At 42.3% G+C, this 16356-nt stretch overlaps 1 protein-coding gene across 1 annotated transcript; it reads right to left on the bottom strand.

Annotated features, from left to right (window-relative positions):
* Nucleotides 1–6130: 6130 nt before the first annotated feature.
* poc1b (POC1 centriolar protein B) lies at nucleotides 6131–15909 on the bottom strand (the record flags this gene model as incomplete). The annotated part of the gene is made up of 10 exons (XM_071530966.1): nucleotides 15589–15909; nucleotides 14963–15047; nucleotides 14021–14192; nucleotides 12264–12443; nucleotides 10678–10785; nucleotides 9739–9854; nucleotides 9224–9357; nucleotides 8199–8267; nucleotides 7098–7250; nucleotides 6131–6208 (listed from the first exon to the last, which is right to left on the bottom strand). Coding segments are annotated over exons 1-10 (1110 nt in total), but the record flags the coding sequence as incomplete, so codon positions are not given.
* Nucleotides 15910–16356: the final 447 nt, after the last annotated feature.

Below are 16356 nucleotides of genomic sequence, written 5' to 3'. Positions count from 1 at the left end.
CAGCTACAGCTGATGGTAACCAAACTGAACACTAACAAACAAAAGCACATAAAGCAACAGTCACCACATTGTCAGGTTTTGAAAGGGTGACCTGAAAATGTAGCAATGAAAAATCAAATCACCAACAATATCTCACTAATACAACTTAACCTAACTTATAACTGACTGTTAATAACTTAATAACTAATTAATTAACTGCATGTTATTGCTAGCATGCACTTAGCAAGGCCTACTACACTGACGTTGCATCCTCAACCGAGGATTAAGCGCGACAAGTCCGATGCAAAACCTAATATGCAAAACCTAAATCCAGCAGTAAAATTTCACAACTCAGGGAACTTAAACCTAATCTTCTACTAGCTAGCCAAACACTTCCACAAGCAATTTGAACTGTGGAGAAACATGAAACGGAAAAAAACAGTCTTCCAATGCTGCTGCAGTGAAAACTAGCGGCAGCAGGAGCATCAGCTGGTCTAGAAAAGTTCCTACCACTGGCATTTCAGATGTGGCATCAGGACCTAATGAAAATCCTACAGTCTCTTAGCCACAAAAAACGACATTAAAACACATGCACAACTATGTGGACACACTTGAGTTAAGAGCAATTCAAGTCAATAAACCCCCCCCATGTGCACACACACACACACACACACACACTGAGAGGAAATGGCCTTAAATTAAGGACACAAAGGTCATTGATGGCAGCGGGAACTGAGTGCAGGAAAACACCCCACCCACCTCGGGCGTTTTGCATCTCCCGTCCCTTCCCTCTCTCTCTCTCTATCTATCTCTCTCTCAGGCTCTCTCACCCATCTCTCTCTCTCCCTCTCTGTTTCCGCCTACGCTGGGACCCATTAGGGCGATGGAGGGGAAACATGGACGCAGGGCGGAAGGGAAAGTACTCCAAGGAGGTCAACAGCAGTGGAGGGGAGGGGGGAGGAGAGGAGGAGGAGGAGGAGGAGGAGAGGGGGATGATGCTGAGGAGGAGGAGGAGTGGGAGGAGGAAATGACAGGAGGGAGAGAGGAGAGGAAAGGAGGTGAGAAGGAGATGAGAAGAGGAAGGAGGAGAGGAAAAGAGGGTGAGGAAAGGACAGGAGATGAGAGGAGCAGAGGGAGGAAGAGATGAGGAGGAGGAGAGGACAGGAGCGGAGGAAAGGAGGAGGAGAAGGAAAAGAGCACAGGTGGGGAGGAAAGGAGATGGAGGAGAGAACCGGAAGAAGAGGAGAGGAGGAAGAGTGGGGAAGAGGGAAAGGAAAAGATGATAAGGGAAAGGGCAAGAGATGAGGAAAGGAGGAGGAGAAAAGGACAGGTGGGGTGGAGGACAGAAGGAGGGATGGAGAAGAGGAACAGGGGGAGAGGAGGAAAGAGGAAAAGGAGGAGAGGAGGAGGAGATGGCATGAGGAGCAGAGGAGGGAGAGGAGAGGAGAAAGAAGAGGAGAACTTGCGGTGATGGGACTCAGGTGATGAGAGCTGACAGGAGGAGCAGGACTGGGGGCTCCCTGCTCTGAACCGATCTACACAGACCCCCCCCCCCCCCCTTGTGTGTGTGGGTGTGTGTGTGTGTGTGTGTGTGTGTGTGTGTGTGTGTGTGTGTGGGTGTGTGTGTGTGTATTCGTATGCATGTACAAATGAGTCAGTGGGCATGTGAGTGAGTGAATGAGCCTGCATGTGTGTTTACGTATGTTTTTTTTTTCATTGTGTGTATTTCTGTGATCATGCGTGTGTGTGGGCACGTGTCAGTGGAAATGTGGGCGTGCTGAGCGTGTGTGAGTGTGTGTGTGTGTGTGTGTGTGTGTGTGTGTGTGTGTGTATTGTAGTACTTCTGGTGTCTAATTGTGTGTGTACATGAATCAGTGGGTCTGAGAGTCTGAGCATATAACTCTGTATGCGCACGTGTGAGTGTGTGTGTTTTTGTATTCCTGGGATGTATGTGTATATATTTGTATGCGTGTGTATTTTGGGCTTAATTAGGTGTAAGAGTGTGTGAGTGTGTGTGTGTTTGTTCAGGACGCAGTGAGCTAGTTAGACAGGCGTAGAGTGTGTGAGAGTGTGTGTGTGTGTGTGTGTGTGTGTGTGTGTGACCAGGGTGCAATGAGTTAGTCAGTGAGTTAAACAGGCAGGCAGAGCTCTAGCTAGTCTATTATTAGGGCTGCTGCTGCTGCGGCTGTTGCTCCCTGGTCGGGGGCCCCTGGGGGTCCGGGCACCGGCACGTGGATCTCCCCCTACCCTCCCCCCACCCCCCCACCCCCCCCTCATCTCTCTCTGATCTCTCTCTCCATCCCTCTCTGATCTCTCTCTCTCCTTTCCCCTGGCAGGCACGGGCCTCTCCAGTCAGCCACGCTTGGACGACTCGTGCAGGGAGCGCAGTGAAGACCACCTCCCTCAGTGAAGAGGAGGAGGAGGAGGAAGAGGAGGAGGGGGAGGAGGAAGAGGAGGGGAGAGAAGCGGCCAAATCTGAGCGAGACCCTGCCGCTGACTACACAGCAAACACGAGTCAAACAGTATTAGCAAATACTTTTTCTGGTTCACTTTACCGTTCCAAAGGTGCGGGGTGGGCGGGAGTTTTGCCACATAGGACAGAATAAGTTTAGACAATCACACTAAAACGTTTCAAGTAGTAATCTGCAAATTTGTCATTATTATTCTATTTTGGTGACATCATGGTGTAATGTCTCTTTCTTTGTCTGTTCAGCCATGGTGGCCATCGCTGCTCATGCAAACTACCCAGTTCTTCTTAATATTTACTCCAAACAAACTGCTGCTGGAATTGTAAAACGCATGAACAGGATATAGGTTAAGTCACTATTGTGGTATATCAATCGGCAATATTTATATGACAATTTTATGGATTTTAAAGATCAATTTAATGACTTTTCTTAGTTTGACAATTTACCTGACACTATCTGAACAGCCCCGACTGTGTAAACCCCACCCATCTGGTACTCAAAGCGGGTCAAAACAAACACTAGCCTCGTCAGTGTTCGCGCCTCGCTCTTCCCATTGAGCGGCACGGTAAACATCAGAACCATTTCAAGTCATGAATGGCTGTTGCGCGGCTGTGTGTTCACTGCAGTCCTGCACCAACGCCACTTATCTGACTTGGCCATCATCGCTCTAAATGACTTCCACTTGACTTGGTCCATTCATGGCTTTCCTCCCACACAGCGGCCAAAGGCAGCGAGCGAGATGCCAAGAGAGAGAAGTAGGGCTGCGCGTCGAACAAAAAATATGAACACTGAACACTAATATGAATCATATGTGTGGACAGAGCTTTTTCTTTTTCTGGGCTTAAAACAAAATGAAGCATGGGGAGATAATAAGATGCCAATTCTTACGGTTGTCCAGTTTGAATGAATCAAAAGTCAAGTCAAGTTTATTTGTATAACCCTTAATCACGGCTACAGTCGTTAAGGGCTTCACAACATTATGCACATTATAAAAACAATAAATGAAAACAACGCCTCCCAACTTCAGACCCTCAACTGAGGAAAGATCTCAGAACATTTCGTGAAACACCTTTTATAAGTAAAAAGTTAATTAAAAATTGCCATAATCAATACTGCAATTTCAATATTTGTTCAATTTCTTGCGCAGCCCTAGAGAGGAACAGTATATATATGTAATATTGCATTTTCCTTTGTGGTGCAAAGATTATATCCAGATAAAGAGAGAGAGAGAGTCTGCACTTCATTCATCACCTCTGCTTCTGCACATATCAACAATGTCAACAACACATAAAAGATGCAGAAGTGACATGTGTGTATGTGGAGACCTCCTGTCTTTGAAGTGACTGAGACGGGTCCCTCCCTTCGCCTCTACAAAGAGGCGTCAATCAGCATCACACACCAACGAGTCGATGGTTTGTACATTAACAGCACCAAGCACTTCCTGGTTTGGTTTCTTTCATTACATGCACTGAAGATAAGTCGCTTGTCTGAAACGCACCTTGCTCTTTGGAATAAAATGGAGCTATATCTCACATAAGAATCCTCTCATCCTCGTTTTTTGTTTCCTATCACTTACTACTGGAATATACTGTATGTTGGCATTACTTTTGCCATTCCTCTGAAGACTTTTGTTCAGAACAGTGATTAGGTCTATCCTGCATTCGATGTTGGATTGTCCAAGCAAGTAGATTAGCCTAGTTTAGACAGAAGAAACATAGCATCCAGTATAGTTTAAAGATTAGAGAGGGCAAACACAGGGCAAACACCTAAATGTCCTAGCACTTCGGTCTTAAATATTTCGCCATTGGACCTGTATCTTGCATCAGAACCCAGTCATTCTCATTTCTTTGATAGCGTGGAGGTTTAAAACCTGTACATTAAAACCTACCTACATCAATCTCGTGTTTCTCTCATGTTTATCCAGGATCAGCATTTGTGTAGTAAGCGGATAGCACTAATTCACATCCAGGATTTGAACTTGCAACATGATTTGAACTTGCTACCCTGGTTCAAGACCTGATCAAGGCCCTGTGGCCCCAGGTGAGTCCCCACCAACAACAAAGAAACCGCTGAAAACACATCCAGAAGGTTGTTGGGTCAAAAAAAAAAAAAAAGAGGGCAGCCTAAAAGTGAGAGAAGCAGGCTTGTAAAGGGAAGGTGTCTGGTTTGAACTCCCAGACCAGCTGGAAAAGATTTGGGAAGGTAAATTAAATGAGTAACATATTCCCCTCTTTTCTAAAACTTGCGTTAAAGTGACCTGGAGCAAGAAACGTATGCCCCATCTGCTCCAGTGGAGCCACTCAGTGGCCAACAGACAGTGGTTACACTGGGCAGCTCCCAGGTGTGACTTTATTTATTTGTATTTAACCTTTATTCAACCAGGAGTGGAGTCTCATTGAGATTAAAAATCTCTTTTTCAAGAGTGTCCTGGCCAAGACGGGCAGCAGCACAATTACACGGTTGCAGACGTAAAACAAACATATAACAATTTAAAACAAAAACAAAGAACAAATTACAGAATCATAAGATATCAAAAAAACATTCATCAACATTCAAAACATCTACAGCCAGATGTCCTTGCTTCCAATTAATTTAGAAACACTTTAAATGCATCCAGTGAGACCAGCTCCCGAAGATTCAGGTAATTTTGCAACTGATTCCAAGCAGAGGGAGCAGCAAACCTAAACGCCCTTTTTCCCAGTTCAGTATGGACTTTAGGGACAATTAGTAGGAATAAGTCCTGGGAGCGAAGACAATAACTTCCCATACTTTTTTGAAGGATGTAGATCCGTAGGTAAGTTGGAAGCAGACCAAGAATAGCCTTGTAAATAAGGATATGCCAATGGTTAAGTCTGCGGGTGGACAAGGCAGACTGACTGTGTGGAAGTGTATGAATGTAAAGCAGGGTGTTGCTGAAATGGAGCATGAAGCTCAGTAAAACCCTTCCAAGGATAAATAAAGGTAAAAGAACAACAACAACAACAACATGTGGACAGCAGACTGCTGTGCCCTCCTGGCCTCTCAGATAAGTGAGTGGGTCGCTGTACAAACACTGAGCAGATATAAAGTCAATGTGCTGCAGCCGCAGACAGCAGAACTTAAGACTGGTCTGCACTGCCACCTGGTGGTCATGAGGCTTCACCACATACACAAACTATTACATCCTCAATTTGTTTCTTTGTGTAACAATGTTGTGAACACAGCAAATTTCACAGGCACTCACTTTTCATTTCAGCCCTAAAAAAGCAGCAATATAATTCTGTCAGTAAAGTGGGTGGCAGGTAGATATCGGTGCTGCCATATGCTTTTAATCGCGATTGTTTTAATCGCTTTTAGTGGTGTCCTTGTTGTGGATGGTGTTATCTGTTCAGTTGTTTGCCGTCTCCAAGTCTGTGGAGCTTTACTGTCTCTTTCAACATTACTGTTTTATTGTTTTCTGTTGCCTTCTGTGAACCGCTCTCGTCTTGTCTCACTGTTTTTCTTCTCCCCTTTCCACCCAAATCCCCCACCAAGAGGCTTTTTCCCTCTTGCCAGTCTGTCTTGGTAAATAAGAATTTGTTTTAATTGACTTGCCTGGTTAAATAAAGGTTAAATAAAGCGGATATCCAGTGAAGTATGACTTGGGATGTGGCCTGCTTTCTTGCAGCTGTGTGACTGGTTGTAGGTTTGCTGCGGTGGCTTACCGTGGCGTTGTAAACAGCCTGTCCCAGCTCTATGACATGAGGGTCAGCGGACCGGGTGTCTGCCACCGTCGGACTGATCTGTGGAGGAAAAGAAAGAAGTTAGCCTCTGACACAAAAGTGGTAGACTTCTTCCCTTTCAACTTCCCACAACACATTTCCCCACAGCTCCCCTCGAAATACCAAGACAAAGTTAGCCCAGTTAACATCTTAGGCTGGCTTTACACGGTGAAACTTTCACACAACTAGTTGCAGGTTGCAAATTGCATGAAACATAATTTCCATTCAACTTGACAGCAATTCAAAAATAATCAGTCTCATGCAACACGATTTAATAGTTTATTTCACAAAAATTAGCTAGCTAACTTTAGATTGTTAATTTTTCATCTGTCGTATTGTTTTATCGTTAGATTATATCAAGTGGGAAGTGTCATTGTAACTACATTTGCATCTTTGTATCTTATTTCGTATCGTTTTCTCGCTGGATAATATCAATTCGGACGTGTTGTATCGCTTTTTCTTCTGGCACTGGCTGGCTACTTTGTTTCATAATGGCTGTCCCGGAGAATAGGAAGAGATCTATCGGTGCATTAATGCTTATTGATATGCTGGAGGGAAAAACACAACCTAAAAAGGCTAAACGTCTGTGGGTGAAGGACTGGCTACTCAAAAGAGAGACCAATGGATCATTTCACACTCTATTCAAGGAGCTTGATCCAATGAGCCTCCAGTGAGTGCATTCTCCCTTTGATTCAAGAAAAATAAATAAATAAATAGCTCTTTGTTGCCACCTTGTGACATCAGTATGAAATTGTAGCTTGATATGTGATTGTATTTTAGATAACAGCTCTGATTCTCATCAAAACTTTAGAAAAACTTTAGCATTACCAACATTGCATGAAGTCTATGAGGATAATCTCCTTCTGAAGTGTCCAAGAGACCATATTCTTATATATTCTTATGAACTGACCTCTATGGCAGCAGGCTGTGGGAGGTGGAGGTGCGGTCCTCGTGGGTGGATGTCGGTCAGGTGGGGCGGGGGGTCGGGGGTGGACCTCCGGCTGTGTCGGCGCAGGACGTCCCGGTAGTTTTTGGTGTCAAAGTTGGTCCTCCACATTAGAACCTATACACACAGAAACGTAATAGCACTCTTTCAAAGGCTGTGTGGATAGTCATTTAGTGGATAGTTCTTCATGTTCCTCATATGGTTCTTTGGGATATTAAAAGGTTCTTAATTCTTAGTTATTGGATGGTGGGTGATGGCATAAATGTGGAAAATAACCAGACCCCATCCATAGTATATATTGGGCAATTGCAAATGAGGCTATACAAGGGCAGATAAAGAAAAACATAATGCCGGTGTCTAAGCAAAGGAGAGCACTCTGAAAGGTTCTTTGTGGAACCAGAAATGAACAGAACCATTTTCGCTTCCAGTTCGCAGCACCTTTATTTTTCTGTGTATAGGGGGCCGGAGGACCAGCAGAGCTTCTATCACCAAGGTTCCTCACATGTTTTTCATTTAAAAATTCCACGTTTCAATCTTAATTTCTTGGGCACATTGATATTATTGCCGCCGTATCGGACTGTACATCACAGTGTTGCATGTTTTCTGAAGTGCCAACTGTGGAATCCCTATACAACAGGTAGTTTCAGCAGTTTCCCATAATGTGATTTGTAAAAAATGAGCTCCAACAATGCTGATAGTTCCCATAAACCACAGCTAGCTGCACTTTATGGTTGCTATACTAATTTAAATTTGGGGTAAAAAGGGAGCTATTTAGTCTTTAGGTTGTCTCCTGTTTCCCCTGTTTTTTATGTATGTGCATTACTTTGAAGACAACCTTTCATTGACTGCACAGGAGTTGGGAACATTGCATAAACGCCATAATACCCATGAAGATGTTTTTCCTGTAATTATGGGAACAATAGGGGAAGCCTAGATGCATCATTAGTGTGTTCATAATCACAGTAAAGAACAGCCTCTGGGGTTTTATTGCTGTAATGATATTCTTTGAAACATTATGGCCGGACAGATGAACAGGGGGTCATCATGTAGCTGTGGAGCACCAACCTGACCATCAGCTCCGCCTGAGGAGAACAGATCTCCAGCCCTGGAAAAGGCCACTGTGAGGACGGCACCCTGACAGAGACAGCAAACAACATGACAGTGAATAAAAACACTTCCAACCACCAACACTCATCACCAACGACAAATGCCGCTTTTCAATACTTGATACTGTTTTCTGTATCACGTCAAGTTGATTCCCTCAGTGTAAATTCCCATAAACAAGAAGAAAAAATACTTCTATTTTTCAGAATCCTACATTTTGAGGTTTGTTGTTGATGTTGATTTCTGAAAAATCAATATTCATACCAAATATCACTACAGTATCATTTTTCAAAGATATCTTTTTTTTTTTAATACCCGCGTCTCCGGTCTCATATGGTGCTACACCAAACACATCTTAACTAACTAAATTGAGTCTTTGATGTTAACCAACCTGACGTGCAGTATGGTATGGTGGGGTTTACCATGATGAACAATCTGACTCCAATAAGCCTGGCAGTTTTTGCCCCAATCACTCCACATTATAATCATGTATATCTTTGCCAAAATTGCATTTTTGTTCTAATAAAGATGCTTATTTGCTGCCAGCTGCCTCAGCCATGGCCCCGTAACAAAATTCTGCTTTGAGCACCAATTTGGCCAGGGAGGCTCCTGACCCTACCAAGTACATGTGTTTATTTCCAGGTGTAACTTCTGCTGTATGTTATATAGAATTACATGACTGTCATTCGTTGGACCTCATTTGAGAAATCACGTAAGTTCTTCTATTCTGACTGACAGCTACATTAGCAAGAATGTGGTCCGCTTCTCTAAAGTTAAATCAAGCAGCAGACAAACTGCACACATTTTTTACAAGTTAGAAAATCGAGCTTGTGACTGGAAAGTTGTTGGTTATTGCTCTTCAAGAAGAGTATGCATACTCATACTGCCCAGCAATACCCTTTCCTAAATATATAAGGGTTAAGAAAGGGTATCTGGACAGGAACAAAGTCTCTGTTGTATGTGGATGTACTGTGCTGTAGCGCCACCTTGTGTCCATGCAGGGTGTAGATAAGGCGTCCCTCCAGCAGGTCCAGGATCTTCACTGTGCTGTCACTGGAGCCACTGATCAGGTAGTTGTTGGACGGATGGAAGGAAAAGCAATTGATCCCCGCACTGTGGACTGATTCAAAACAGTCACAGGGGTCAAAATCAAAGTCAAAATCATTATCAGGAAAACAAAAATGAAGAGGTTTGTTCCAGAATGAGCCAGAAGGAGTTGAAAAAAGCAACTCCTTCTTGTACAAAATGGTTGATGGCATAAAATTTAAACAAGCTATAGCACCCTGTAGTAAAGAACAGTAGGTAAAAGTAAAAGTCCTTAGTTGACAAAAAGAGAACAGCTTTACAAACTGGCTCACCTACATTTTAGAGATAATGGATAATGAACTTCAGGGAATTACTATTTTCCCAAATGGATACATAGCATGTGTGAATAGGACTCTTAAAATCATTATAGCTCTGACATTTGTGGCATTCAGTGAACTCGTTGCAGCTTTTCTACCTTGATAATGTTGAATTAGCTTGTTGGTCCGCAGGTCCCAGATCTTCAGCGAGCTGTCGGCTCCAGAGGAAGCTATGCAGGTGCCGTTGGAATTGAAATCAACAAACGTCGCTGATCTGGAATAACAAAGAAAGACTGAAGTCAGTGGAGTCAGTCAACCTCCAGCAGCTCAAGAGGCCGGAGTGCAAATAAGACAAAACAGCACCATCTACTGGACAGACTTTCCAGGCCCTCAGGTGAATGGTGACATACAGTCCATGAGAATTTTAGCTAATTTCATCATCATCAGATAATCTAACGATATGTCACTGACTCCTATTGCTTATTAATAATATATTTGAGTTGGTAAAGCAACTCCGGAGGACAATGTGCAAGAAATTAATTTACAAGGAAAACTTCAATGGCTAAATAGTGGAGCTTTACACAGAATCGGTCACAGGTCGTGCTGATTTTGTCAAGAAAAATAATTCAATGTTAATTATTTTACATAACTAAGACCTGACAAACACTAGACACCATGAACTTCAAATAACAATGACTAGACTACAGTTATTCTGCATTTACATCAATGAAAACGTGACAAGACTGAAATTTATTAGGTGACCAATGAAAGCCAATGAAATTTTTTTAAAGCCAGTCTTTATATTCAGTTATGCTTCTGCCTTTAGCTAGAAATTATAAATTTAGATTTACATCCCTCCCTTGTCCCTTGACATTTTTCACACTGTTTGGGAACTATTAGTGGTTCTACTAACCCTAACCCTAACCCTAACCCTAACCCTAACTATAGCATCCGGAGATCTTCTCAACTACAACTAAACAAAAACTAAAAATGGATTAAATGACTAAAACTAACAACATTTTAGTCACAAGACTATGACAAAAACAAGACTAGTCACAAGAATAATAAGAGAGCCGAGCCAGATGTTTTGCTCTTACCCTCCGTAGTCGCTGAAGCAGTTGATGCTCTGTCTGCTGGACGTGTCCCACAGCCGGACGGAGCGGTCGTCCCCGCAGGAGGCGATGAGACGCCCGTCTGGAGAAAACCTGCAGGGACAAAGAGAGGAAACAGTGTCACACATTTCTCCACAGGTGAGTTTTATTGAGCACATATGCTCTTTTTCAGCACCTTGCTTCTGCCCATTCCTACAGTTAAGGACAGATAGAGAGCGTCAGAATGGCTGCAGGCAAACTAGAGGTGCGTCTCTCTGTCTAGACGTGGCTCCCAGATTCAGCTCAGAACTAGGGCTGAACGATTTTGAAAAAATATCTAATTGCGATTATATAATTGCAATATTATTTGCGATATTAGAGGGAATGATAATTTTTACATAATTATTCTCATTTTCATTGAAAAACGTATTAAAATCATTATGGTGTGATTTTTGCTGGGATCTGTACCAAACAAAGATGTTTTCTTAAGTCTGTAGAATATGATGTGTAGGCCAGGACATCTCTGCAGCACCACAATATTTAATTTAAAATGGTATTTTGACACACATTTCACCTTTAACAAATATTGTGCCTCCTGCGATTTCAAAATTTCAGTAGGTCATATTGAGATTTCTATAAAATTTAAATTAATTGTTCAGCCCTACTCAGAACTCGGTGCAATTTTGGAGCATCGACACGGGGAACAGACCACCACAACACAGTGTTTTCTGGCATCCATGAACTACAGGAGTGACCAGCTGATCTTTTATCTGTCCTCCTGTGTGTGCACTAGTGGTGTCATATGCCGAGCAGCAAAATCAGGTGACAACACTGCCACCACAGTTGAATTAACAAAGCAGGAACAACAGTCTAAACATCAATCTTTGTGAAAAGACCATTCATATTTTTTGTTCCTTATCCCCTTCTAGAAGACTATCAAATTAATAAAACAGTTCTTTTTCATTCACTTGTACATTCTACGTTCTTCTACATTCATCCGCCACACTGGCCGGTAAATTTCAGGACAACATTCGAATGCCTCAGTCATCTACAATCTTTTGCTTTTGCCTGTTCTCAAACTTTGTACACTCTCTGACTCTGAGCCAATCACATCAAAGTAAAACAATGGCTCCTTATCAAACAGGATCCTGATTGGCTGCCTGTTGACGCTGCTCGAGACAAAACAGCAGCATCTAAACTGTTTCTTCATGATGAATTGCAAACTGAAGTCAATTGTAGAAGTAGAGAGTTTTAAATTAAAACTCTAAGTCTGCTCTTGTCTCTCTATTGAATGTTTCACACAGTGCCTGATTATATACATGAAAGAGCATTGAAAACAGGTAGGTTAACACAGATGCCTATGAAAAGAGTATTTCCATTATTTTGAATGGTAATAATTATTTAGTTTACCAGCCTCTTTGGCAGGTGAGTTGAAGAGTTATTTTCAGACGCTGCCTCAGTGGTAAAGCTATTTTTTGTTCTGGAATCTGAGACATTCCACAGGCAGACGCTAACACACACACAAGCATCACACACACACACACACACACACACACACTCACTCACACACACTACAACACCCAGGCGGTTACCTGGCGCAGCGCACCCAGTTGGTGTGCTGGTTGAGAGAGTAGATGAAGCGCTGCCGGTGAACGCTCCACACTTTGACCGACTTGTCGTCCGACGCCGTCACCAGCCGCTGGCCGTCCTGGGAGAAGCCAACGCTGCGCACGCTGGCCGTGTGCGCTCTGAACACTGTCGACTCTCCTTTCCTGCAACACACACACACACACACACACACACACACAGTGCTGTTAGTGTGAGTTTCCATGTGAGCAAAAGTTATCCATTAGGCCAAGTTCTTTTCACTTGTGTAAGTAGTTTATCTCAATCTATAGTCAAATTGGAAATTCTAACCAGCACAAAGGCGATAACTGCATAAAGCTTTGCATGGCTCGAGCCTGGAGGATAGCAGTCTGCAGACAGAACCTGTCAGTCACTTAAAGTGTAATTATGTGACTCCACTAGTGAATCAATGTTGAATTTGTAATTGAAGACTGATATGTAGTCTACAGTCTGTTCTGCCAGCACTGTCCCGATACCAGAGTTTTGACTTTGATACCAATAATAAGTTTAATATCTAAACATTTGATAAGGTGTGTCTTTGTCGGCTGTGTAAGCAAAATAGTTCAGTTTTTCACTCATGGCACCAGTTTATCAACCAGTTTCAGTTCAAGACATGATGGACTCTTGGATAGGGCTGAACAATTAATCAAAATTTTATCGAAATCGCAATATGGCCTACTGCAATTTTCAAATCGCAGGAGGCGCAATATTTGTTAAAGTGTGTCATCTGTGTGTCAAAATACCATTTTAAATTAAATATTGTGGTGCTGCAGAGATGTCCTGGCCTACACATCATATTCTACAGACTTAAGAAAAAATCTTTGTTTGGTACAGATCCCCGCAAAAATCACACCATAATGATTTTAATACGTTTTTCAATGAAAATGAGAATAATGATGTAAAAATTATCATTCCCTCTAATATCGCAAATCATATCGCAATTGCAATATCAGTCAAAATAATCGCAATTAGATATTTTTTCAAAATCGTTCAGCCCTACTCTTGGATGCTGTCGCCATGTTTTCAGCTGTTCTGGTTGAATTTTGCACTGAATGCTGCAGTCCACTGTCAAGAGCCAGACTGTGTCTATTTCAGTGCATTTTCCTCTTCCAACTGTTATGATCTGGTGACGAAATGGATTTTCAGCCTGCAGAACACATTTGGTAAAAGTATTGAAAGTTTATAAAGTGTAATATAGAATTCAATCGTTCGCAACCGTTTTGAATTTGTATTGAAATTTCTGTTATCGTGACAACACTATGTCACTGCACTGTCCCCTTGCACTGTATGTGTGGTCCTGCTGTCTCTGTGCCAGTTTGTGCTGTTTTACTATGTAAGCTGCCGTTATATTTGTGCACCAATCTGTGCATCAGACCATTTCCTGTACACTTTTTGTACCGATACAGGAGATCAGACTCTACAATTCATCTGCCTTTGCCAGCCCTGGTGACATTAAACTGTCTGTGGACTAACTTTTATTATTTTTAACTTGTCAAGTATTTATATCATTATTTATTCATTTAGTCACTTGCTTTTTAGCCAACATAGCCTCTTGTGTTCTTATCTGTTGTGTTTTAATGTATTTTGTCATCTGTGTGTCTTGGCTGCTATGACAACTCAATGTCCCTTCTGGGATCAATAAAGTTTTCTATCTATCTATCTATCTATCTATCTATCTATCTTTCTGATTCTGATTAAAATTGCAGAAGTGACTTGAGCCTACATGCAAGGCGTCCAGAGTCGGACTGTCCTGTCCTTGGAGGATGTGGCCACCAGGCTGCCGGAGGGGGAGAACTGCACCCCGGTGATGACGTCTTGGTGGCCCAAAAAGCGGAAGGCCCTGGCCTTGGGAGCCAAGTTCCAGATCATCAGGCTCTTATCCACCGAGCCTGTGGCTGGAGGGAGACATGAGAGAGACGGACCAAAAAGATTCAGAGAAGAATTACACAATAAAATGTAGTCACTACAGTCAACTGAGGTAATTTGAAGGGGAATGACATAGGGCTGCAACTAACGATTATTTTCTCGATTAATCGATTAGTTGTTTGGTCTATAAAATGTCAGAAAATGGTGAAAAATGTCGATCAGTGTTTCCCAAAGCCCAAGATGACGTCCTCAAATGTCTTGTTTTGTCCACAACCCAAAGATATTCAGTTTACTGTCATAGAGGAGTAAAGAAACCAGAAAATATTCACATTTAAGAAGCTAGAATCAGAGAATTTTGACTTATTTTTCTTAAAAAATTACTCAAACCGATTAATCGATTATCAAAATAGATGGCGATTAATTTAATAGTTGACAACTAATCGATTAATCGATTAATCATTGCAGCTCTAGAATGACACTGAACTTACGTGTTCAAATATGCTATTACCATACCCACAGTCAGTTCAGTTTGTATTGGTTAACAACATTCAATTGTTTTTCACAGCCATAGATGAGAAAAGAATGCATCCTGACCACTAATGTTATGTTATTCTTAGTGACAGACTATCCTGTAACCAAAGGCTCACAGGCTAGATCTCCAATGTGTCCAATGTGTCCATCAACTAAAACTAAATACATGATATATGATTACAGACAATTAATTGCACAGCCTTACTGCCCAATGATGTAGGAATAGCATCTGTGATTGTGTAAAAATTGTAGTGACAGCAGTAAATACCCAGTTGTTTGCGGTTGGGGTTGAAGTCTGCACAGGTGACAGCGTCTTTATGCCCCTTGAGGTGTCTCTCGAGGGTGGGGTCCTCCTGCAAAGACAGTATTCACAGTCAGTCATTTGTTTTAACTATTAAGGTTAAGCGTATGTGTTTTGGAGGGAAATGTGGCTAAATTATATTTTGGTTTTTCCATTTCCACAGTGGAGGTAGTGCTCTTACTGCAGTGGCAGAGAGGAAACACTGAGTTTCACCATGTGTGTGTGTGACAGAGCCAGGTATAGAGTCTAAAAGCTGAGGAAACATGTAGTGTTGTTGGTGGTGGAGAGATGCAGGATCTATAGAAAGTCTCTACTTCTTGGAAAACTTTGCCTGCCTGTGCATCCCAAACTTCTCTGAGTTTAAGGGTAATGTCACATGACACTGAACAAAAACTGAAGGGTAGTAAACCGGCTGCTATGTAGTCTGAACTTGATAGAGGACCCAAAGTATTTCTGACAGCCCCAAGCAGCAAATCCTCTTAGAGGCAGCTAGCAAATTAGCCAATTTAGCAACCATTAGCATCCATGCATGTTATCAACCCACTATTTTTGCTCATGAGCCTTAAAGATGATATCAAAGCAAGCATACTTACCATAACAGACGCCATTGTGCGCGCTGATGTGGATAATGCTTAAACATGCAAAGCATTTGCTCTCTAACAGAGCTAATCTTGTCTCAGGGAAAGTTGCTGCTCTGCACTTCCATGTCTGTCAAACAGTGCGCCCTCCACACTCCCTCAGACCTGGCTTGTCGATCCCCGATGATTAGATGTTTTACTCGATAGACGCTTCCGCAATCTCTGTTGACTTAGACTTTTGTAAATTCTGCTTTAAAATATTTCAAAATGAGTTTTTATGTTTGCAGGTGGACCTGATTTTCACTGTTTCCATAGCTGGTAGTAACCGGTAGCTCAATCTTGTGGCCAAGAAGACAGCAGTGCTGCATTCCTGTCACATGAGGAAAGTTGTAGATATGAGTTTCCTAGTTGAAAATACCATTCACGAGAGCTTTCAGGTGGTAAATATTACTTAAAAATACCGTTCACGCGAGCGTTTAGGTGGTAAATACTACTTGGAAACTCGGGGTTTGGCGACAGATCCCGAATTATCGAATATCCTGAATACTGAACATCTCCATCAAGGAAACACTTGCGGTCAAGTATAATGAATGATATATTAATATAAAATAAAAACGAACAGTACATGTACATCTAAACATGTACAGAAATGTTCAATAATGGCGTCTGGCGGCTACAAGCGAGTTTGAACGTGTGGACACTTCAAAATCGTTGCTATTAATGTCGTTTCGACGGTTATTCCTGTGTGACTTGAATGCAGCATAGCATCGAGGTGGCGCGTCC

The sequence above is a fragment of the Centroberyx affinis genome, unplaced genomic scaffold (genome assembly GCF_046629955.1).
Source record: "Centroberyx affinis isolate AG114_WGS23_722 - 3 ecotype Tasmania unplaced genomic scaffold, CSIRO-AGI_Caff_v1 ptg002013l_1, whole genome shotgun sequence".
In the NCBI taxonomy this organism is placed as follows: Eukaryota; Metazoa; Chordata; class Actinopteri; order Beryciformes; family Berycidae; genus Centroberyx; species Centroberyx affinis.
Note: the sequence above shows the minus strand (reverse complement) of the source record. Positions and strands in the feature narration are given on the sequence as shown.